General features: G+C 27.7%; 1 protein-coding gene across 1 annotated transcript; it reads left to right on the plus strand.

Moving 5' to 3' along the window:
* Positions 1 to 1,318: 1,318 nt before the first annotated feature.
* Positions 1,319 to 26,533, plus strand: LOC129960169 (ATP-binding cassette sub-family D member 2-like). Its single transcript, XM_056073371.1, has 10 exons — positions 1,319 to 2,625; positions 4,493 to 4,673; positions 6,977 to 7,092; positions 7,771 to 7,942; positions 9,198 to 9,292; positions 10,626 to 10,771; positions 14,197 to 14,342; positions 18,073 to 18,157; positions 22,226 to 22,351; positions 23,218 to 26,533. The coding sequence occupies exons 1-10, from the start codon at positions 1,597 to 1,599 to the stop codon at positions 23,510 to 23,512; spliced, it is 2,391 nt and encodes a 796-aa protein (XP_055929346.1). The 5' UTR covers positions 1,319 to 1,596; the 3' UTR covers positions 23,513 to 26,533.
* Positions 26,534 to 26,958: the final 425 nt, after the last annotated feature.

Genomic DNA, 26,958 nt, shown 5'->3' on the forward strand with positions numbered 1-26,958 from the left:
TTACCAAAGAGGATATGTCACCTATTGATGTTTTAAATTATATTTATGAAAACAATCTTACTGATACATTTCCAAATATTGCAATAGCTTTACGGATTTCTTTAACCCTATCAGTTTCGGTGGCTACTGGAAAATAAAGTTTTTGAAAACTTAAAATTATAAAAAACTACATGTGATCTACCATGGCGTAGGAGAGATTATCGGACATGTCAATTATATCCATAGAGAGCGAAATTTTTGATAAATTAAATATAAAGGAATTGATACGAGCGTTTGTAGGTAGGAGGGCTAAAGCTAGGAGAATCAATATTGAATATATTTTCTAATTTTTATATTTTACTTAAAAAAAGTTTTATCATTGTTTTGTTTTTAAAATTTATGAAATAATTAAAAAAAATAAGACAAACGTGTATCAATATTATAATTTTTATACTTTTCAGTTCGAAAGTCAAATTTTGAATACTATAAAAGAGTATTCCACATATAATATGCAGTACTTTATAAGAGTGCAACAGAACCCCATAAAGGGGCGCCAAATTTCAATTTGAACAAGGGCGCCTAATACCCACGCGGCGGTCCTGTTTTTCCCCGTATGATTGAAACTTTACTTCAGTGTGTTTGCCTACATATATTGCATATATACTTTTGTATTTGTATTTTGAATATTTTATTTGATCATGCTTCTTCAATTGTTTTATATCATTTACTGTATGTTTCTGTTACTATGTGAGCAATTTTGTTTCTTTTTTGCTTTTGTTTGTGTATCTACTTGTTTTCCCCTATTTTTCTTTCTTCTCTTTTTTTTTGCATTTGTGCTTGCGTCCTTGTATTTGAAATTTATTCTACTGTCAATTGCGTACTGACTTACATCTGTAAGCCTTGTGATATATTTGTTGGCACACAAGGAGTTTATACATCGAGAACAATAAAAAAAAAAATAAAAAAAAATGCAATTTTTATCACCCTCTTTAAACTAGTGTTGCTTTAAAACGGGACGTTAATATAACTAAACCAAACCAAACCACCGTCTTCAAAGTGAAAATATTGTATTGTGAGGCGGGATATAACATTGAAAACGTTGCTCTAGCACGACATTTATTACCATTGGGGATGATAATTTTTAAAAAGTTGTTTGGTATCTTGAATTTGAAATAAAACACTAATATTATTTAACATATCAAACATAAAAATGATGAAATGTATTTAAAAATTATTTTTTGTTTTACAAATGATATATTTAATTTCGAAATGACAACAGAGTCATCTGTTGATGTCTGCTACAACTATCCAAATGACGTAAGTCTGATGCGAACTTTTGACAGTGATTTAACAGTTGATGTTGAATGGTTGTGTGAGGTACTTTTCCAAGTTTATGCAATAATGGATAGGTAGAAGGGAAACACGCACTGACTGATCGTTCTTCGTTTCTCGCTGGCTTTATTTTTCTGTGTGAGATATAATTGTGCATCTGTGCTTAATATTGTAGCATTCTATATTTGTGAAAATTACCATAATGAGGAAATACTTTTAAAAATCAATTTCTTTTTTTAACTTGTTTAAAATTTTTGTGTGCTCTTTGACATATTGTGCCTCATCATGACCAATACGTTCTCTAAAATTGTTCAGAAAATTTCTGATAAAACCTCGATACCACCAGAGAAAGTCAGCTTATGTATGGTGAGTGGTGTTTGCCTTCTATATGCTACTCGTGTTGGATTTCCTATGCTCGCAAAAACTATAAAAAGTCTTAAAAATCGAGCTACTGAAGCACAGCAACAGATTTCATCTACAAGTCCTCAGAAAAATGCATGCAGTCCTGTGATATCTGATAATGAGTTAATTGATGAAGTTGAAACATGTAAAGAAGCAGGAGATGGCAAAAAAGAAGAAAGCAGTATATATGATCTAAAAAATTTTCCAGCTTTTAACAAAGAGTTTCTTCAGCAATTGGCAAAATTAATTAAAGTGATGATACCTGGTGTTTGGAACATAGAAGCTGGTTTACTGATTTTGCATACCTTCTCATTAATTATGCGGACATTTCTGTCTATATATGTAGCAAAATTAGAAGGTTGTGTAGTTAAATTTATTGTCCGTAAAGATATCCGTATGTTTACAGTGCAATTGACAAAATGGTTGTTAATTGCACTTCCAGCTACATTTCTTAATAGTTTAATCAGGTTTCTAGAAAGTCAGCTAGCCCTTGCATTTCGTACAAGGTTAGTACGGTATGCATATTCTTTGTACTTCAAGAATCAAACTTATTACCGAGTGAGCAATTTGGATGGCCGACTAGAAAATGCTGATCACTGTTTAACAGAAGACATTACATCTTTCGCTCAGTCAATAGCACATTTATATTCACACATAACAAAACCTCTCCTTGATTTGATCATTATAAATTTTACTCTATTTAAAATGGCAAGCAGCATGGGTTCTTATGGAATGTCTGGACAGTTGTTTGCAGCTGCTGTTGTTTCTATCACTGCTCATATTCTACGTAAAGTCACTCCAAAATTTGGAAAATTGGTTTCTGAAGAAGCCAAACACAAAGGATATCTAAGATTTGTGCATTCTCGACTTATCACAAATGCTGAAGAAATTGCTTTCTATGGAGGTCATAAGGTATGTAAAAAATGTATATACTTCACTTATATACATTTTTTAATGTTAATGTCTTTAACTTAATGTGTGTGTGTTTTTTACATATTTTATATGGTTTGTTTTAAATGTTAAAAAGCATAATATTAATTATATCAGTCTATTTCTCTGAACAAAAATATAAATTGAAAAATATCGGCTCTTTTGCATTTTTTATTAGTCAATTTTTTTAAAACATCAGCTCATTTTGGAAACATTTAATTTTTTAAATGCTAAGTCTTTCCTTAATTTTTTTCCCCCCTTGAACTCTTTAAGCTTTGCATTATAATATAATGAAACTTGTTTTTAAGATATGAAATAAATTGGAAAATAACATAATAGCTAAAATTGAAAGAAAAATTTATAGGATTTTGTCAAATTAAGAGATTGTTTATTGGTGTGATGGTACTTACTTTGCAAGATATGGTGAATTAATAAAGTTTAATTTTTTTTTTTAATAAATCGATAGATTGAATTGATTCTTTGCTGCTGATGTCATCTGAAAGGATAAAATATCAACTCTTTATTTACAATGACTTATCCTTTCTTATGTTTAATTATTAAATCTCAATGTTGTTTCCTCTTCTCCATATATAAATTAAAAGCAGAAGAAACTTATTGTCAATATAAATTTTGTAGTAATTAGAGATTTTTACAGAAATCTCTAAATTGTACATCTTGAAAATATCTTATAATATTTGATAAATGCCAATTAATTTTTTTCATCTCTTAAGTCTTATGTTGTGATTAAATTTTCATTAGTTTTATTATGTCTATTTCATGCATGATCCATGTTAAAGTGCAATGAAAATCTTTTAATATTGATTTAGAAAAAAAAAAGGCACCAACTCAAAGCATCCCTAAATGTGTCAAAGATTAACTGATTCCTGTTAATAAAAAAATAAATGCAAGTATTTGGTGAATTTCTATATATTTGAAAAAGGTCAAAATTGACATCAAATTTTTGTAAGAAAAAAAAAAACTTTTTATATTGGCAATTACAGAGATTTAAAATAAAATATCCCTGTTCTTCAACATTGTTTTCATTTCACTGAAATTCAATTGTTCGTATTACTTTTTTAGTATATTGTCTGAAATATAGGAATGCTTTATGAAGTTAAAATTATTAAAATTTCTTCATGAGAAAATTAGCCTTTCATTTGAATTAGTATAAGTTAAATTTGTTATTTACATATCTTATTTAGTTATACTTCATAATTTGTCAGATTTCTGAAATTTGAAACTTTTTACTTTATCCATATATGTAAGATATAAATTGATAAATTTTATTAAAATATAGCAATATATTTAAAATATAGCAATATCCAGTTAAGTTGGTATATGTTTGAAGGAATTCCTTACTTGTTAAAGTTCTTAATATGTATTTTTCCCCCAATCACATAGTTTGTATGTGTGTATTTAGAAAACATTGACCTTTTTTAAGAAATCATTTTTTCTGATGTGGTTTAAAATGAAATTAAAAATTTAGTGTGTTATGGTAAGTGGTTATTAAAATCAGCATTTCTTTTCTCTTTGTTGTATTTCTTAGAAAAAAATAATGGCTTTAATAATGTTTATGGTGCATAAATTTTAAAGTATAATTTTATTTGTGCTATTGTTTTAGAGAAAAGTATATATATGTTTTCATTTATGTTTTATGTTAATTTTAAAAGTTTTTGTATTTTTAAGTTAGTAGAATGATATGTACTGGAAGAATATTCTTTCAGATTCTTGCTTTAGAATTTTTTTTCTCTCTGTTTAAAATAACAAATACTCAAGTTATTGTGTACGTTATTTGAATAATTTTCTACTTGAAATATTTACTTATTTAAATGAACTGATACTCTTGCAGGTTGAATTGTCATTATTGCAGAGAAGCTATAAGGCTTTGGCATGGCAGATGAATAAAATTTATAACAAAAAACTGTGGTATGTTATGTTGGAGCAATTCCTTATGAAGTATTGCTGGAGTGCAGCTGGTATGATAATTATATCCTTACCCATAATGACAGGATATACAAAAACAGATGCAAGTAAGTTTTTTTCCCATCTTTAATAGATATTAAGTGGTGGAGTCACCAAAGTTGAAGTTTTTTTTTTTTTTATTTTTATCTTTTGCTGACTATTCTAATTTTGACTTTTACGGCCATATGAGATGAAGTTATGAAAGTTTTATTGCCAGAAGCATGGCAATAGACCATATCATAATTTTAATTCTTATCAACATTAATTCTGATCTAACTAGAAATTATGCTACTCATTTTGATTAGAATTGTGTAAAATGAAATCTTGGACTTTCATAAATATATTAATAAATTAAAATTTGGTAAAATAAAATTGGGAAATTAATGCCCTCATTATTATCATTATTTTGCATATATATTCAGTATTCTATGAAATGCTTTTATCTTTAATGAATTAAATGTGCAATGTTTTTGTATTATTCAATAACAAGTATAAATTTAAGAGTTGAAAATTAATGCAGATTGTGTATCATTAAAAAATATCTCAATAAATTCTTAACGTCTTCTAAGAGAGTATTTATCGAAAGGAAAATAATAATTTTTGTTTCATTATAATATATTTATTTTATATCATCAGCATATCTGTTTATATCATTTCCTGAAGTAGAAAAAAATTTTGGCTCTTTTTGAATTTATATGCTACAGTATTTAAATAAAAAAAGAGAGAATAATTCTTGTTTAACCCATTCACAATGACTTTTTTTTAAAAAACATCTCTAAACCAAAATTTCACATTGACTGCAATCCAACATCATAGCATACCCAGTATGCTGCTCATCTTTTTGGCTTGGAAATTCTTTGCACTAACGATGTGCAATCCATCTCAAAAGAGTTAAAGTAAAATTAAATGTAGACATATGTGACAGTATCTTTTTAAAAGACTAAATGTGCTGTATCTGCTAATGAAATGTTTTTCCCCCCTATTTAATTGATTTCTGGTTGAAAGTTTTCTAAAAAAAATTATAAATTGTCATTTAATAGTTGTTCAATTGAAGAATTAAATATTTTTTACTTTTCATTTTCTTTCAAATGATTTTTGTGTTCTTAAGAAAATTAAGACAGCAAATCTAATTATAGGTTAAACCAAAACTTTTGTAATATTGTGGATTAAATACAAAACATTTCTTGTTTACCTACATAGTCTGATCAAAATCTCAAAACTTTTATGATTATTATTAGTTGTATAATTGTTGAACTTTTCTTTTATTTTAAAAGATTATCAGAAGTTGTTTTTTATTAATCTTCCTCCATAGAACAGTAATTCAATAAGTAAATTTTTTATATTTAATTCCTGTTTTCTTACAAAAATCTTACTCGTTTTACATTCATTATGTAGTTATATTGTAATCTAAAATCTCAGAAGCATTTGTTGCTATTTTTGTAAATGTTTTATTGTTTTTGCTTTTTTGTTCAAAGGATATTTTAACAAGATGAAGTGTCAATTTGTATAGCAGGAAGAAATTAATATTAACAGTTAAAAGCGTAATTTTAATGTTAAGCTAAAATTCATTATTCTAATATATTATTATAAGAAATATGTATTTAAGCTTTATGAAAATTTCTTATTTCTGTGAATTTTGTTTTAATTATATTTCTAGTAATCTGCTATGATATTTATTTGCAAATATTTATGGCTATTGGTAATTTTATGTTATTAATTTTATTTGATCGAACCTAGTTTGCTAAAATCTCCTATTTAGATTAAAATTCACATTAATGATGTTCATACCAGCATCATTAATATAGTTTGAGTATTATTTAACATGAAATATCTTTGTTTCATTATTTGGGAAGGGGCAATAATTGAATTAAATATTTTAAAAACTAATTGTTCTGAGGCATACAAATTTTATTGTATCAATAGTGGAGTAATTTCTGTTAAATTCATTGTTACCATATACCATAGATATTATACAAAAGATATTGCAATTTCGCATGGCGTAATTTAATTTGACTTCTATTGCTGCTTCAAACACAAATTTAACAAACACAAATATTTTAATTTGGTATCTTAATTCATTCAATTGTTTCATAATAGTTTTCTTAATTAACACATTTTTATTGAAATTTATACATTTCATTGATGAAGTTTTGAATTTGCTTTAAATCTAGAAGTGCAATGTAATCAATTGCTCACTTTTATTTGTAGATAGCTTTTTATTGTTCTAATTTATTGTTTATAATATCTTAGTTTGTTTCTGCAATTAAATTATTTATTGTTTAAAACTACAAAACAATTATTTACAACTTAAAATCATAATATAAAATATTTCGTGCATTATAATTGTATTATCTTCAATATTGTTTTTCAGATGACAGTTACAGTGATGATGGCGTCAGTACACGGACACAGTACATGACAACTGCAAAAAATATCTTAATTGCTGGTGGTGATGCTACTGAAAGACTTATGTCATCTTACAAAGAAGTAAATTTAAACTTGTTTCAGACATACACATTTACCCCTCTCTATCTGTTTAAGAAAAATGTGCTTCAGATTTTCTTGTATTTTTTTTTTTTTTTCCAATTTTTTTTTTTTTTTTTTTTTTTAAATTTCGCATGAAAATTGTATGAAATAATAATTGAAATATGACTTATTTTGATCTAAGCTTGCATAATTTTTAAATTATTTTTAATAGTATTTTAATGATATATGTTTTATATCATCATTTTAGATGGTTTATTTTCTTTCTCTCAAATTGAGATCTAGCAAAAATTTCATTGTATGCTGAAATAAGGAGATAATAGTACAAAATTTGTAAATCTTTTTGAGGACTTTAGATGTTAGAATCAAACTTTCAGGTCTTAGACATCTGTCTTATTTTCTGGAAGAGAAGTGTGAATCAGCTTTAAAAAGTAATTAGTCCTTAATTGTAGGAAAAACTTCATACTTTTACTTGTAGTGGCACCATCATTCAATTATATGCATGAATGTAACAGAATATATATTGGTTTGGTAATTTTTAGAAATAAGTGAATTGCAGCTTTTTTTGGTTTGGATTATTAGTGATTGATTTAAAGCAACATATTAAAATATGGAAAATTTTATTCTAACCATTTTATATGCAGAAAAATAAATCTTTTCTTGTTCATAATTTTTTTTTAGATAACTGAATTGGCTGGATATACTGCTAGAGTTTCAAAAATGCTAACTGTATTTGAAGATGTGTCAGATGGAAAATACCAACGTACTCTTACTGCTAGTTCTTCAAAGTCATTTAAAAAAGCTACAGAATTGAAGAATCTGAAATTCAAGAATGGCATGCCTGAGATCATTGGTGATTTTTTAAGCACTCTTATTTCTCTTGAATTGCCTTGTTTTTTAAAAAAGAATTTTATAATTGATTTAATCACTTTCGAATATGGTAGAGTTTTAAAATTTGGTACATCTGTGCATTCTCCATTAAAATCCAATGTTTAAATATTTTCAAAACTTAGTTATGAATTAATCTTTAGTTAAATTTTGATTCTATACCATTGGTTTTACCTGTAGTAAATTTGCAAAGAAATTAATCTCGGATTAAAGAGCAAAAATTAACTTGAAGTAGTAAAATGATATTTTATTTCTTATACTAAAAAGTGTTTTAAAAAATTGTTTTTAATTATTCTTATTTTTTGTGATGGTTAATTTTGCATAAAGACATTGGCCTTCTGTAATATGATTGTGGTTAAAACAATATAACTTGTATTTGTTACTTTCAGATAAATAAATTGTTTTAAGTTATTTTTAACTAATATGACTAGTGCAGTGTAGTAGGAAATAGTCTCATCTGTTAATACTTTTTATAGTATGACATTTTTACAAAACAGACTGGGTATTTAATAATTGATTACTGGTTTTATGGTGTAGAGAGAAAATACTTTTTTTTTACATCATATTCAAAAAATTTACTTATTTAGAGCAAAATAAATACAATTAAATGAACCAAATAATGAACCCTGAATGAAAATGTATGTGAAATTCCTCTACCCCTAAACCTCTTGGAAATTTAAATGGAAGTCATTGAATCAAAATGAATTCTAATATGAAAATTATTCACCTATAAAGTAAATAATGTTCAGTGTGTAATTTAAAATATATTAAATAAGTAATTTGTGAAATAATGAAAATATGGATTTTGTTATAAAGGATAATTGGAAAAGGTAGAGGTAATGGTAGCTAGACTAACAGTATGTTAAATTTTACAATGTTATGTTCAATAATTATGAATTCAGTATTAAATGAATTTACTAACAATTTGCTCACAAATAGGAGAAAGTGTTTAAATCATAATAATTCAATCTATGCTGATTTTTTTGCTCTTATTTTATAAGGGCATGATGATTTCTCCCATTTACCTTTACACTTTGGCATTTATATCCAAATCTAGTCCTTGTTCCATTAAACTTGACCAACCAAATAACCTTCACAAGTGCATTTATAATCTGAAATTAATGATGTGTAGTTGTATTGGTAGTACTTTAGTATTTTGATGAATTTTAATTATTTTTAAGATTTTATTTACAAATGAAAAATGTTAATTTTTTTTACAGGCCAAGTTATAGAGAAAAATGGCATAATCAAATTGGAAGGTGTTCCTATTATTACTCCTAACTGTGACATAGTTGTTCCAAGTTTATCTTTTATTGTAAGTCAATGTTTTTTGGAATATTGTACCTTTTAAATGTGTTCAATATTGTTTTAAATATTTAAGGGGTATAGAAAAGTTTCAGTAATTTGTATTCATTATGAAGATGAATCTAAATTATCGGTTGAACAAGTTTTACACATAATTTTTTATTACTCATTAGTTGCCTGAAGCGACCAGCTGGTTTGCCAAGAATATTGATTATATTTGATTTCAGATAACTTATTTAATTATAATTTGTTTTGTATTAAAGTTGTGTTATTTTAATTGTCTTAATTAAGTTCCGTTTATTGTACATATGAACTTTTCAAATGGAGTCGATCCCATAACATCATAACGCTATTAAAAATGTAAATATACGGTTCATCTATCTTCTACATTTCATGGTATTATAAATTCACTTTTTTATATATCTTGTAAACTACAGATATATTAAACAAAATCCTACTTCTTTATCTTCAATAATGGAAGAAATGTCCGCGTATGAATATTTGATGAAACAATGAAAACAGATTGAATTTCAGGGCAACAATGTATTATATTATTGGACATTTGTCCAAAAAAAAAAAATTGCCTAAAATCAGAAAATATTCGCACGACCGTTAAATTCATGTCATTAAAAAGATATTTTGAAACGATATTTTCGGAAGTTATGGCGAGAATTTAATTTTTAAATAGTTAAAATTTCTAAAAAATCTCTTAGGTGCACATTCCCGCACTCTATGGTATAGATGTTCCAAATTTGGTGGCTGTAATTCAAACAATCTGATCTGCACAGTGCCAACACATACACACACTTTCGTTTCTATTATTTGTAGATAACAGATAAAGGAGAAACATATAATTGTGCATTATGTTTGAAAAACCACTAGCATAATTCTTTATATCTTTCCATTAGATTCTATTAATCATGATGTTTTAGCTATAATTCTTGTTCTTAAAATATGATAATTTCTGATATCGTAATCATGTTTTTGGCATAATGTAGTTTTTCAGCAGTTTAGTTGAAAATATGGCATGTTAGGTAAAAATTCTACCTACTTTATGGAAACGGATTGTGTTATGGAATTCATGCAAATATTTAATAATATTTTTTAAATCTTAATCTTTATTTTCAATGAAATTCATTTTTAAATGCAAAGGTTTCAGTTTATAATAAATATATGGCATATTAATTAGATAAAATTTTTGTCAAGTTGATCTTGATAAATATATATTTTAGTGTGACTTTAGTTAGGAGTCATTTTTACCAGATGGGAAAAATGGATGCTACATTCGAAATTGATATCATTATTTATGGATTGTAAATTTGCCACATTTTTTTCTGTTTTAGATGACTACTGATATGCATCTGCTTATAACTGGTCCAAATGGGTGTGGCAAAAGTTCATTGTTTCGAATAGTAAGAGGATTATGGCCAGTATATGTTGGTGTTTTAGAAAGACCTCCAGAAAATCAGATGTTCTATATTCCTCAAAGGTAAGGAACAAAAAAAAAAAAAAAATGTCAGCGCATGTTATTCTATTTCACACCTCATAATCTTCATAATACCGTGTTATTTTTTAAAATGTAATTAGAATCTCTTTTAAAAGTATGCTGTTGTAGTTGTGCTTTGAAAATTAATAATGGTTCCGCTTTTCTGTAATGTAACTGTAGTTACTGTCTAATACTTTGTCACTCTTGTATATTATCTATGTATTTTTTTTTTTTAAATATTTCAGTGTAATAGGTTGTCATATAATCCAGCTTAAAATTCCATCAATTTCTATTTTTATATGATGAATTTGAAGCAATGTGAAGCTTTTTCCTCACTGCAATATTTATTATTAGCTATATTAGAAACAAATCAACCACAGCATCACTTAGTGCATCAGTTGATAAAAAGGAGTTTTATATCAAATGAGGGTGATGCACAACCTCACATATGTTAATTTACTTATGGTTTTTTATTTCAACGAAAAGCCAATGCAATTTGTTTTATTTTATTATTAATTCCACTTATTAGTAATTATTGCAAAAACAAATAAATAATGCATAGAATTCTTTTAGAATTTATTTGTTAATATACCGATTGAATTTTAAATTCAAATCTGACTTAGTTTTTTGTGTTTCAAAATTACTAACAGTGTTTTAAACAAAACAAAAATACTAACAATGGATAAGTACTAATCAATTATAGTGTGTAAATTACTAACAGGATGTAACAAAATCACTAATAGTGTAACAAGTAACAGTTACTTTTGCTTCTATGATGAAATCCTGGAAAATCTTTTTAAAAAAAGGATACAAATTGTTTAATTAGCTTATATATAATGGTTATTTTATGATTTTTAATTATTTAAATAAATTTTTCAAAAGTTTTATTAAATCATTTTTTTTCAAAATTTTTATGTAATCTAATTGTAATATAGGTAGTATTTACATTGAATCAAATACACTGTTTGAATTCTTTTGATCGGTAAAATAAAATTTTCTTGTTCCTTATAAACTTGAATTTGAGCAAAATATCCCCTATTGTAAAAGTACTGAAATATTTCATCTTACATCCATAAGAATTTAAATGGTCGTCCGTCCACTGAATAATTCTCATCCCTGCCCTTATAACGATCATTGATTTTAAAATATCATTCAGTATTTCTTGAGTCTGAGTGGGTAATTATTTATTTTAACTTGACCTCCTATTTTAATTTGATCAGCTTAAATGTGATTCTTAATTTCTCTTGAACTTTTTGTGTCAATTAATAGAAACTTAAGTGTGTATTCAATCAAAAAGAGATGGTTAAGATGCATTCAAGTATCCTAAAATGTAATGTAAATTATTTTTTAATTCAATGCTCTGTAGAAGTATCCCATAAGCGCTATTATTAAGGTCAACCTAGACTTAAAATTTGCTTTTGTTACGGTCCTCGCCTCTATTTGCTTACATTTACTTAATAATAATGCTAGAGAAAATTTACTCGTTTTTCTTGATCCGAAAATTTATGATTTATTTAAAAGAAAGCAATTATGAAGAATATGATATTTCTAAATACAATGTAGTTTAAAATAACTTCGAATTATTTTATCAAAAAAAACGATATTTTATGTGATTTCAGATTTTAAAAAGTGCAGTTTTTTTTATAAGCAAGTTAACTTTTTATTATTGTATTTTAGAAGTTTGATTTCAATATAGAAATTTTGCATCTTTTCATCAAAGCTGAAAGGCAGAAATAAGGTGCATGAATTCAATCTTCTTGTGGTAGAAATTTAATCTTTTTCCTGTGGAAATTGGTCTCACTCGTTCAACAACGGTATTTTCAGGCCCTGGATGGTTCTCGGAAGGGGGGGGGGCTGCGATTTCGAATTGCCAGAGCAACTCATGATTGCTCTATATTATTTCGGTCTAGAGATCTATCTAGTCAATCCATCTGGCGAATATCCTCACTTTTCAGAAATTCGGCGACCAGATGAGCTCTATGTGGCTTCGCGTTGTCAACCGTTAAAATGAAATTAAGGCCAACTGCATCTCTGAAAAGGCGAACATAGAGCTTCTAAACCTCATCCCTAATACCTCATACCAGTCACAGGGTCCTTCAAAAACATGGAGGTCTGTGCGCCCATCCAACATGATGCCTGCACAGATCAAACCTCAGCTGTCATAATGGCTGTTTTCTCGGATAATGTTAGTAGTTAGCGGGTCACTGATTCTCTCCATATAAAGTACGGCGAGAATCCGGGACTCATCGGTGAAGAGAACGGTCGCCCATTGATCCATGTTCCAATCTCTATGATCTCCACACCATTTTAAATGGACTTTCGTGGTCGTAGAACTGAGCGAGATGTAAAGAGACCTCTTTCATGAAGTCTTCTGGAAACAATCACCCTTGAAACTTGGGTTCCTATGGCCGCATTACCACTTGTTTTGGCGCAACATAGCCAGCTTTGGTTCTTGCGCCATAAAAATCCAAAATCTAAACCATTCCAATCCTATAGCTGCATACAACTCACGTAAGAGCATCCCTACGCTTCGCTGTATTGGACAAACGGCGATCTTCTCTGGTCGTCATGGCTTTTGGACGACCTTGCTCAGGCTTTCTCTCGATGTATCGGTATCCTGAAATTGTTTCCATAAGCGTCATGTCCATAAGTTGTACACGATGTTGGGCGTTAAATTGAATTAACTACAAATATGGATTTGAGACTGGCCTGCTTCTAGCCTACCCACAATTCGCCACCTTATTCAATCATCTAAACATTGATGATTATTAATCTGATGTTTAAATTTTAATCTAACCGATAGCTAGGGAAAAAAAAAAAACGAGAAATTCGGTGAGATCTGCTGGTGAACAAAATGCCGATTTTGGTACGCGCGCTTATAAAGCCTTTTTCTCGACTAGCTGCGCCCATACCCACACGTGTACGCTTACATATTCGACATACAAGATTTGCATTTTTGTTTCGAAGCAGTAGTTTCACATTTAATTCAGTTATTTTCGACAAAATATGCGAAATCTCTTAATTTTATACATCAGTGTACATTAGATATATTAAATAAAATTCTTTTTTATGATTCATTCTTATGACAATTAAAAGAGGATTTGAGTTTATAGGTATTGATCGTAGTAAATTTAAATTTGGCTGTGATATGAATCATTTAAGTATAATGTATTATTTATTGCCCTTTTGAAAAGTTATTGTAAATGATATTAATTTTTTCAATTTTATTATCAGCTATTGCTTATTTTATGTATTGTTTTTAATGTCCACAAATAATAATCAAGCATCGTTTAGTGATTGTTTCCATTGTTTGGAAAGTTAAATAAGTTGATCTATAAAATATTCTGTATGTTTAACTGTAGGAATGAAGTATGTTGCAAAAAAGCAATATTCAACTTGCAACTACTTATAGTTCCTTTCCTTTTTAGACCTTATATGTCTGTTGGGACTCTTCGGGATCAAGTAATTTATCCTCATACTGTTGAAGATATGAAAGAACATAATCTTACTGATGATGATCTTTTTAAAGTGTTAGGAATTGTTCATTTGCAACATATAGTGTTTAGGGAAGGTGGTAAGTATATTTTTCATGATTTCTGCTGTAGAACATAAATATTCAATTATTGATAACTAGTTCATCAATTTTTTTAGATGGATAAATCACTATGAAAAGCTGATATATTTAGTTGAAAAGGAATTTAAATTCATTTACAACAAAATATATCTGTTTTCTTATTTACAAACGTATGTAAAATTATTTAAAGTACCTCTATGTCAGCTTTGATTTTTTTTATTATTGATCCTAGAAGTATATATTAAATTGCAGAATTTATTTAGTTGAAATTCAATTAAAACTCGTTTATAAATATATTTTTAGAAATGCAAAATTCGCATTTTTTACAGTTAACAATTAAAAACTTTCTAGTTCAGTAAGATATTCTAAGTGCATTAATTGTTGTACAAAACCTTCAGTGAGTTAAATATCCACCATTTACTGATTAAATGATGTGTGAAATTTCATCGTTGCATCAGAAAAAGCATCCGAGCTATGCAAAGATAAAATAATAAGCTTAACCTTGTATTGTTATATTTCCCAAAGTGAATTATGTATCTGTAACTCATATTTTGGTGCTTTTACATCAATGATAATATCAGTAATACCTAAGGTTTAGTGAAATACTGATACTCAGCAGAACAGCAATGCAGTTCCATGAATAGCATGTGAATCGTGTATTACTTCAAACAGCAAGTCTTGAGAACACTTGCTTTAAATTATTCCTAAGGTTTGCTGCTTTAGATGCAGTTGTTTTTTCATGCCACGTACAATTTTTGTTGTAATTCGTGCAAATGTGATATGTGTTCAATTAAACGTGTTGTATTTGTTGTATCCCTTTCATTTATTAAACTCCATTTTAATTGTAGAGACCACTGTATGTTTCTGACCCTATTTTCAGTGCTTAAAGTTGTTTGTCTCTATTCAGTGGTAGAATATCCTAGACTTAAAGTGTGATAAAAAAAAATGTAAAAACATTTTTTATCATGCCAATTAGGAACATGTTATTTGCATATGCATGCATTTATTTATAATCCCAGTTATATTGAGGGTTAAAAATTTTAAATTTTTAATCCTTCAACATCATTGGTTAAATATTTAATGCATGATCAAAAACTCGGGCCTTCCTCCCCCCCCCCCCCCAATTTCCCCAGAAAGGCTGGGCGAGCTTCTCTTGATCGTCGCCCATGCAAAGAATAGACTTGAACTCCCATTTTACAATGCAGATTGAATTGCTGAAGCATTTAGGGTACTGATCAGAAATTAATGTACCAGGCGATGATTTGGGCTCCTCCTGTCTCTCAGAAAGTTCATAATGATTTGTAACATTCATCAGTGTTTTTGTTTGCAGTCCTTTATACTTTCATGGATTTTTCTAGATATAACACATATTCGGGACGACATAAAGATATATAAAATCTTAAATTTTTCACCCTGTTTCTGTTTATCATTATTGCTTATAACATGCATAGTTGTCGAGGAAATTATATCAGACTTAAAGAATATATGACAATAACAAGGAAGCATTATATTAAAATTAAAGTAAATGCGTAGAACATTCAAGAAAATTTTAGTATTTGTATTAACTGTGTGTAAATATATATCTTTTATTATTTCGAAGCCATTTATTTAAAGCAGCTGATATTGAAATTGCAGTTCAATAATGTGAAGTAGAAGAAAAATTTAAGCTTTGCAACAAGCTATTGCTCTTTAAGAGAAGCTTAATGCTAGAAGAGTTTTTTTTTTTTTTTTTTTTTTTTCCCTTTACAAATTTTTGTTTTTCAACTTAAATCGTCGAAGTATTGAATTGAATTGTGCAAAGGTTATAAATAAGCTAAATATTTGATAGGCATTTCCATGCTGCTTACATTGTGGCTATAGTTTGTGAAAAGTCCATTCTGTCCGCGAACCACGGGCTGTGCAGAGTGTTTCCTGACATAATTGTTCATGAATTGGAATATTGCATTTAAATTGTATATCAGTGACAGAGTTTGCTAGTTTACGCCTATTATTATTTAGAATGCTTTATTTAATACGGTATAAATACTGTCCTTTATTAATAAATATATATGTTTGTGTATTTAATCTGTTTCTAACATTTATGCAATGCAATTTAACTATCTGAAAATTTAATTTTAAGCGTATAAATGTATGAATAAATCAACACAATTTAGCTTCTTTTAGAGAGCAACTGAATTTCAGCTCTATGCAAAAACGATGTCTCTCTGAATTTTAAAGGTGTTGAATTGGAATTTTTGTATATGCTGCCCTATGTGTCAAACTTTGAAATATTGGAAGAAAAATATCAATCTTTCACATATTACTTCAAATACTTTTATTTCCTTGTATACTCGAATTATTCTTATTGTAATATAATGCTTTGTTGGCCTGTTGTCATAAATTCTATAAGGTTCGTATAATTTAGTAGGAGACTTTTCATATTATAAGGAAAAAATCAAGCAGAAAAATTAGCGATTAAAAAAAAGAAACTTTTATATTTTCACCTAATGCACATGCTATTTTTATGAAAATGCATGCAAGTATTGTGAACAGTAAAGGAAACGTATAAATTGCAAATCATTGCCTTTTTTTTTTTTTTTTTTTTTTTTTTTTGAAATGGGATTGCATGAAATCATTTTGTTCATCAGTTTCTGGTTAGATCCTTAAATGTTTTCCTGGTCGAATTTTAATTTTCACTGTACGTTTAAGATATTCTTTACACAGTCAAAGTTCAAAAACATTTCATTCCTCAAGAAATTTAAAAAAAAAAAAAAAAAAGGCATAAATCTGAAAATGCCTGGATTTAATCATGTATTGTTATACCCAGGTGTTTTTCTTTTATTCAGTCTTAATTTTGCACATCACCCAAGTAATATTTAGGTAGCTTTTTATTCATTGAATATTTTTACATGAAGTGGGATTGTGTAAAAAAAAAAACTGTTTTGTACCTCTTTAAGTAATATTTTATGACTTTTTCATTATTTTCGTAAATTCTACACCGCTTTTTATGCAACTTCATAATTTGTTTCTTAATGTCTTTGATCATTGTTTATGAAACTAAAACTGATATCTAAATAATTTATATTCCTGGTAAATATCCTTATTGAGTCAAAAAAAGATATTTCATTTTCTGACAACTAAAAATGGTTGGCTTGATGTAGTCCATTCACATGGCAAAAGTAAATACACCCATATTTTCGAACATCTTATTGCATGTTTTAGCTTAATGGATTTGAAAATTAAATTTGTATTGTCCATTTAATGCTTTTTATGTGAGCAGAAATGGACTCTATTTTCACTGAATCCATCTTATCTTTGTATGTTACATCTTGCAGAATAATATCGCTAATATTTTAATTCATATTGTGACAATAGTGCTACATATGTAAAATATTTCGGTTGAAAATATTATTCGAACCTTTGGAAAGTCATAGTTTATTTTATAACAGATCACCTATTATAAAACCCATTTTATTTCTCTGAATAAAAAAGTAAGCCTGTGAGAATTCAAACTGCTTGTTTTTGTAATTTTCTAGCCGTTTCTGGAATTTTCAATTGCAAATATTTCTTTATCTGAAATTGCACATACATGAACTTTGTTTCGAATTAGCTAATTTTAAATGGAGCAAGAGATTTTGTTGTTAATATATTTTCTAGACTTGATTTCTTTCCTGTCCAAGAAATGGAACTGTATGTGATTCTTACTGTAAATTACTACAAATATATATAGCTTTTCCCCTTTGCTATCTAGGATGGAATGCCAAAAGAGACTGGAAAGATGTGCTTTCTGGAGGTGAAAAACAAAGAATGGGAATGGCCAGACTCTTTTACCACAAGTAAGCATTCTATTATTTTCATCTCAAAACATTTTTTAAATGCTTGCCTTCAGTACATCTATTTCTGTTAAAGTTATGTGATTAAGTATAAAATTCCTAAGGATTCATGAATTTGGTATAATTAATTGTAAATAAGTTTTTGTCAGTCCTATTTCATACAAGAATCAGCTTGTACAATTAATTGGAAGTCACATGAATTATTGTGCCGGATAAAGAAATTATTTTGATTTCAATTTTCTCTCTTCATCATTCCCCGCTATAAATGTAGGCATTATTACTAAATATTGATCATTATATAAGTTAATATTTTGTGCTTTGGGCAAAATATTTGGTTATAATGGCTCATATCCGAAATTAGTTTTTGATGAAGTGGGTATTTTTTATAATAATTTTTCCAAATTAATATCTTGATTTCTGTTATCTTTTAGTAAAATTTATAGTTAAAAATACGTCGAAATATTTTTTAAATGTTTATTTCATTATAAGAATTGAGAAATGATTGTATCTGAAATAGTGAAACTTAGCATAAAATCATAATTCAAAAGATTTTTCTCTGTTTCCTTTGTTTTAGTGTAGTTTTTTATTAATTGATATATGTTTCATCTTATCATTTAATACTTTGATATGTCTTACTTATTGAGCACTTAAAGATTTTGGTAAAGCACTGTACTGTCAAATCTTTTCTTCAAAACAAATGTGTGAGGAATTCAAAGCAAAAATGCTTGTATTCACAGACTTTCAGCTGTTTAATTTATTACATATCCTGGAAATTAAGAAGCCCTTTATATAGGTCGTAGTTTTTGGTCGAAAATTTTTATTCGCTGTATGGTTAATCGTAATTTTACTCATAACTTCAATAATGCAAATGTGAGGGAGGATAGGCATTCAGAAACTATCCAATTATTTTGTTGCATTGATTTTCTCATTTTTATTATAAAGATAATATTTCATTCATTTTGAGAATTTTTCACACTGTTTTATGATTTAAAGCTGTAATTTCATTTTATAACATAATTTCAATAAAATTATTTAATATAAGGTACATTTTGTCTCCAATATATTCTTTGCTAAAATAGTATAAATGTAATTAAAGGAATTTTTCTAATTTTCTATGATCCTTATCAAAAGTGTATAAAACAGGATTGCCACGCCAAGGGAGAACAGGGAAAACCGTGAAAGCTCAGAAATTTAAATTATGAACAAAATTCATCTGCCCCAAAAAAATTAAATTTATAATTCCCAGGTATCAAACTCATATTTTGTGAAATACCCGTATGTGAAGTTTTTAATATATTCATTTGTTTTAAGATTACTTATATTCCTTAAATTAAAGAGGTGATGTTATTTATATTTTGGTTTACAGAGCTCAAAAAGTCTGTCAAAGTATTTGAATACTGCTTATTATTTGGAATTCAATTACTGCACAATGAAACCAAAATTTTCTATGATCCTTATCAAAAGTGTATAAAACAGGATTGCCACGCCAAGGGAGAACAGGGAAAACCGTGAAAGCTCAAGAAACCCGAAAAATGCATGGCCATTTGAAATTGTTCATAAAAACAGAAAATACAGTGAATTTTAAATTTCTGAGTTACTTTTTTCTCATCCAAAAAATGCCAATCTCTGAAGATTGCAAGAATAAAAGATCGTAATCAAAGCTTCCAAAAACGAAACAATACCATTCGCAATTATGTAATGCAAAAAAACTTTCCTTCCTTCTATCTCCCCTTTTTTTTCTGTATAGATCATTCCAGTTCCGATTTGCCAGATATTTTTTTTCTTTTTCCGCGAGATTCCCGAATTGCAGCTAATAGTCATGCACGAGACTTCTGTAACCACACGAAAAAATAGAATACATTTCTCTGGATAGATTAGCAACATTCAATCTGCGGAAGCAGTGCGGTGGTTTTAGTCTGACATACTTGAGTTTGTTGAATGATTTGTTTATTTGAGAAACTGTGACTTATTCTAAGTAGATTAGAGAATATTTTTTAAATCGGTGAGCTACTCAAAATTCGTATGTAATACGAATTTGACGGATAAAAAAAAAAAATTCAATCCTGATTTTGCAGAATGGGTTCAAGATGTTCCACACATACTTGATGCCCAAATACTTGAATTGACAAAAATGAATAACTGAATTTAAAAGAAAATCTTGCTTTATAGTGTGTTTTATTAAGTAATCATTAAATTATTTGTATCATGACATAAATATTTTGTGTTTTATTTCACCCAAGTCCTTGATTTGTATGTCCTACAATTAAAGGGTATGAGAGGTAATATATTCCCCTCTAATATATAAATTTGTCTAGCTAAATTCTAGATAATAATTGAAGATAATTTTTTCTTTATGTAAATATAAGCCGTCTTTTAATATGAAATTACTTGGAATAATATTTAATTGTTCCTTCCTTTCATTGCTTTTTCAACTCCTTAAAACAATATTCCATTATAATTAGCACTAGTGCTATTCGCGCATTTTCTCGTATCATGAATATACGTACAAGGAAAAAACGAGGATTTTTTATTCCAGATTTAACTGGCAACCCTGATAAAAAAAAAAAAATGTTTATGCATTGAGTCACTTAATTCCGCTCTTTTTTTTTTTTTTTTTTTTCCCAAATAGCAACATGCAATTTGGAATGCAAACACAAATTCTCCAGATTAAATTATTAGCCTTCACAATGCCACCATTTTCAGTTTTTCAGAGGACAAAGGACTGGAACAGTTTAACAAATGTATTAGCTGGGAACTAGTACCATTAAAATAAAACAAAAGAAGGTCTTTGAATATTACTTTAGACTAATAATTAGGTATTGAAATAAGAATTTGCATTTCAAAATAATTATGATGCAAACAGCAGCGTAGATTTATTTGCGTGTTCAACTAATTAGGGATTCAAAATGTTATTGGAAATTTTTCATCTGATAAAGTTTTTGAAAAGATTAAATGACATTATAAAAATTAATGCATCTATAAAAGTATGATTAAATAAAATTATTAATGAATGGATTAAATACTGGCATCAGGTTATAACAGCTTTATCCTTTAAAAACGAAATGGAGATTTAAAATGTGCACTTCAGTTCTCTTATTTGTGATTCCTTTTGTTACTTAATTGAATGCTAAATGTCACATCAAAAAATTTTGCAGTTTTTTCTCTTTTGGTGAAATCCTTCTCATAACAACTTTATCGTAGATAAAAAAAACGTTTTTTAGAATATCAATTATAGATGTTATGTTTTTGTTTCTAAAATAAATCTGATTAAATATTATTATTTCATATGAAACTAATTTAGATATAAATTTTTTGGAATCTAAATTGTTTGAAAAATGATGGAATAAAACGTCAAAAGATGTAAATCTGATTTTATTTTGATAGAGAATAATGGAGTGAACTGTAAATTCGTATATATCAGGGTGTTTGTGGTGAGAGGTGGTGAATTTAAAGAACTTTTAATATTAAATTTCCTATTTGTTGTTTCTAAAATATCATTCTTTCTATGCACGTCGTTTTTAGAATTGATGAAAGAGCCGTGGTTAAATTTTTTATTGAAGTAAATAAATATAAGAATTAGACTTATGAGAATAGCTCATTTTCTACCTTTGTGTATAATCAGATGCATATGTCTTGTTTTTTCCTTCTACTTTTTGTATCCCCAGTTGTTTTGCCTCGGTTTTATAAAATTTCAGATTGAGAGGTTTTTCAATGGGAATAATGATTTAAAAGAAGAAGCAGTGAGGATTGTCATTGAAAAATATGAAGATGTGAAAATGACCCGACATGAAAGCGAGTTATATATTTTTAAAGAGAGCACATTAATGTATATTTAATGTATGAGTTTATGATGTTTATCAAAAGAGGTGTGTGTGTGTGTCAAAACGTATGATACCTTAAAATGCTGTCTGGAATAATTTTAGTTGCGATTGTATTATCGTTTTGTATTGTATTTGTAAATAAAGTTCGTTTTATGTGGCAGTGTCATTTAAAATTTTTGGTTCTGATATATTTTCCCAAATTTTGAAATCTTTGGCACACTTTATAAATAGATGTCATGTTCTGTTTTAGGCCACAGTTTGCTCTACTGGATGAATGTACTAGTGCAGTTTCTATTGATGTTGAAAGTCAGATATATCAAGCTGCTAAAGACAATGGAATTTCCCTTTTAACTATAACTCATAGGCCATCACTTTGGTAAGTAAGAAGTAATTCTTTAATCGGTTCTTGTATCTATTTACTACATTGTCTTTATTGTAGAATTAGCGAGCTTCTACGCGTATGGGTTTTTAATTACCTAAATTCATCAGTATTATTTATTCCATATTATACATTAGGCAGTTGAGACATTTTATTTGGACATTTTTGCCTTATGTTTTTGTACGAGTAACTATAATCCTTTTCTATTAATATAGTATTACACTACATTAGCATTCCTGCATTACACTTTTTGATGAAGAATAGTTGTAACACTTATTACACTTTTTGATGATCCCTCCCACCAGCACTTTCACTTGTACCAATGTGATTCTCACGATTTATATTTTGCCATAATATACAAAATTATTCCTTTAGTCTTTCGAAAAGTGTAAAGGAATAGTTGTACTGTAGTTATTTCAATGAATTATCCTGAAATAACTTTTTGCAAAAATTGTATTTAGTTTGTATTCTGTTGTAGTAGTTATAATTTGAATATTGAATTTGTTGTACACTTTTCTTCATGTATGCATTTGTGTTAAGCAGCATGTTCTTCAAATATATTGATTAAAAATTTGTTTCCAAGGCTCAGTTTTAACTAAATAGCATAACAATAATATTTGTGAAAGTTCCATCGAACTAATTTTGACAACATTAGTCATTTTACAAAAAAATCGTGTGACTAAAATTTTTGGGGGAATTTCTTTTCAAAATCAAATGTTACGCAAATACAGGAAATCTTATGTGACTCTTCATACCTTATGCTATTTCTCTCTCTCTCTCTTTTTTCAAATGAGTATTTTTTTCACATTTTATCTTGTGTATGAATAACTAGATTGATTATATACTTTGTGTCTGAAAATTAGGAAATTCCATACACATTTACTACAGTTTGATGGTGAAGGTGGTTGGAGCCTTGAACCATTAGATACTAATACCAGGCTCTCATTACGAGATGAGAAAGAGAAGCTTGAAGCGTCTTTAACTGGTGTTCCTCAAATGGAAAGAAGATTAAGGGAATTGTGCACTTTGCTGGGAGAAGATTCTGCTGTTATGATGGATTCCACTTCAGAATTACCATCTCCGCCAAAAGAAGAGTCTCCAGAAAGCAATGACTCTTCATACGATTCTCCAGTAATGATTGAAAATTTATCCGATTAAATAAGGCAATATTTAAATCTTGTCATGTGTAGCTTTATGTAAATCTATAAGCTTTAATTCAAACAGTTCAGTTTCTTAAGAGTGTCCCAAATTCTCATTCAAATGTCTCTGTCATATTTTCAGCAATTATTTCTCGTCAACTACTTTGATCGTCTAATTAGTATACATTTCATTTTGAACTTGAGCATAGTGTGCACTTAAGGTCCCATATGTTTATAAACTTTCATTTTCTGTGTAACTGATTTTTTGTTTGTTTCTTAAACATGCCGCATAGTTAAAATAATCTACTTAATTTTTAATATCTTCTGATTTTCTGGGAAGTAATTAAATGTGCATAACTTATGCCCTTAACTTGTAATTGCGTGCTGCCTTACACTAAGGCATAACATCATGTCCTTTTTCTTTGAGGGTCAGACATTCTCTTATACAGAGTTGTATGAAAGCTTGGAAAAAGGAATTTCGTTGCATTTGTCTTTATCTATTGACCATGGTTCAAAATTATGAGGTCTTTTCCAAAATAGCCATCATGTTGCTTCAAAACAGGATTTTAATAGAATTACATCAAATTTATTCTGTTCCTTCAAAATCCACCGTAGATACCAAAATTTAATTGGCTCGACATAAAATATGTCGAGCCAATCTCATGAGCGTTAAAGGGCCTAATTTAAATTAGTATTCTTAAGTTTTCTTTAATACATCAAAAGTTTGTTGACAGAAGTTTGTTTCTTTTTTAGAACTTCTTTGATAGTTATTCACAATATATGAGAATATGGCAAAATTCTTACTTATGTTTTATCAGATTTCACATTCTTTGGATTCTCATTTAATAACCAAAATGTGAAGTAATCCATCCAAATTGATTTCTTATATGTATAAAAAAGTCGTCGAATGAATTCGATTGAATTTGAGTATTGTATTGTATTGATGTATTGAATTTCAGTATTGTAATGTATTGAGGTATTGAATTTCAGTTGATTGCATCCATCATTAATATCTTATAAAAGTATTATGTGTTTAATTATTATATTTGTATTTGGCTATATCAGATTACAAGTAGTAAGAACTAGATACCATTTTCAAATGGAAGAGGTTTTAAGATTTTTATTCATTTCAAATTATGTTCAATTTTCAAAACATTTTGTTCTTCTGATAAGATATTCAATTCATGCTGATAAGAATTTTAATCCTACTTTTATTTCCTATTTTACTTAGTTTTGTGGTATGCCATAATTGGGACCTATCTGTTAAATCAGTGTTGTAGTTTTTTTGAAGAATGCAGTATTTCTGTTTTGGAATTCTAATTAGATCTCAGGTTTTCAAGCTAATTTTAGTGTTGTGATTTTTTCCTTTGTCTTTTCTTCTATTGTACTTGAATTCTTATTGTATTGTGGGCATTCACTTTCCTTAATCTTTTCACAACTGTTAATAAAATGGAGCGGCAACCCTGTAATTTTAAATTAATAAACTGTTCCGCTTACACAGTCGTATACATCCATTATTGCTTCAGTTTAATGTACATATTCTACGATTATAAGGAAAGGCATTTATATTAATAGAAACGATCGTGTTAAGGACAATTTAATTAAATTACTTCTTATTTCATTTATATAAGAAGTCTTTGAATTAAATGTTGAAGTTTTTTATTGTTTTATTTCTAAATTATGTTAATCACTAAGGCACTTATCATAGAATCAGAGAACTGAAAAATATCTATTCTTTTGTGCGTATATATGTAATTTTAGTAAGCTGTGTATATATATGTGTGTGATACATGTTTATATATATGTAAAAATTTATGTAAATTTGAGTATAATATATATATATTACAAATCCTATTACCTTTTCATCAAATGTTTGTACATATTGATTCAAATTTATTTTTATCTCTACTGTTTGATTGCTGTTACTAAATCTATTCATATATCATTTGTTATTAAAATTGACCTGGTGTGATCGTATTCTCGCTGCTATTTTTTTTTAAAGTGAAAATTTAGCAGTTACTTGACACTTTGAATACATTTCAAAACTTCACAAATGAACGCAAGTTATAAAATGAAAAAAAAAAAATCCAAATTAGCATGTTGAATACTTTAAATAATTATTGACATGCTCTAAATTTTTATGCATATTTCGTCTACTTTGCAATGAAGGGCAGTATTGAATTATTTCTTTGTAATTTTATATTAACATTCTAGCTGGAAAAAAATTTCCCGGCTCATTAGTAAATATTTTATTAAAAATATCTTTTGTATATTTTAAAAATACTCTGTTTTATTAATTTGTTATTCAACTTATTTTGAATAATTTGATTACTATCACATATTTCTGAAGAAGAGACAAATCTTTGGAGTGGAGTTTGATATGTTTCTGTTATTACATATACGAATAATAATACATATTGGTCCCTTCTGGAAACAAATATCTACATGTTAAATTACTGGAAAATTATTTATTTACTTTTTGAAATTACCGTATTCATTTTTATAGATCAGAAAAAGCAATTTCTGAATTAAAACTGACATATTGTGATATCAAAATAAAATTACTTCTACTTTAACCTATCATTTTTTTTTTTTTCATTACTACATATTAAATTAAGACATTATCTTGAGTGCAGTAATTATTTTCAGTATAGTAGATGAGCATGGTGATTTCGTCATTTTAATTTCACCATTTTTCAGTTTTAAAAAATCTACGGGAACGGTTTTTCGTTGTTAATATTAAAGTCGTTATCAAAAAAAGTTGTATTTTATTTTATTATTTTAATCTTTGCTGTCTTTTTTTATTTGTGATCAAAACAATCAATTGTTTTAAAGATTTTTGTCGATCTATTACAGATTTTAATTGTTAAGGTTAACACTGTATTTAAAAGTAATTAGTTTATATATGTTATTCATTATTGCTTGTTTCTGTGTTAGTTTATTTATTTGCATGTATTAGCTGATTTTGTTTACTCCCCATTCCATTTAGGTATTATTATTATTATTTTTACATATCAATAAATTTTGTTTATACACTGTTTCTGTTACAAATTTCTTTGCTTAGAAGATAATCATTGAGTTGAAAAACATAATTGAAAAAGAATTTCTGATTATGCAATTATGTCCTGTAATTTTTTTAAGGCTGTAAAATTTAAAGCTAAGCATAATGTTTCATTTTTTCATAAATGAATTTCCTAAAATATTCAAACATTTTCACTGTTACTCATTTCAAACAAGTTATGGTCCAATTTTGTTTTTTAAAAAAAGTTTAGATTATGAATAAAAGAGAATGTGTTCAGATTGATTTGTAATCAAATTTTTAGTGAATATTTCCTGGTAAAAACGATTTTGTGCTTAGTTCTTCATAATAATTTCGAAAACATTTATATATGATTGTGTAAATGTCTATTAGTGCATCACAATGGGAACATTAGAGAAAAGTTCTCTCCAATAATAAAAAATAGA

Source organism: Argiope bruennichi, chromosome X2 (assembly GCF_947563725.1).
Source record: "Argiope bruennichi chromosome X2, qqArgBrue1.1, whole genome shotgun sequence".
Classification (NCBI taxonomy): domain Eukaryota; kingdom Metazoa; phylum Arthropoda; class Arachnida; order Araneae; family Araneidae; genus Argiope; species Argiope bruennichi.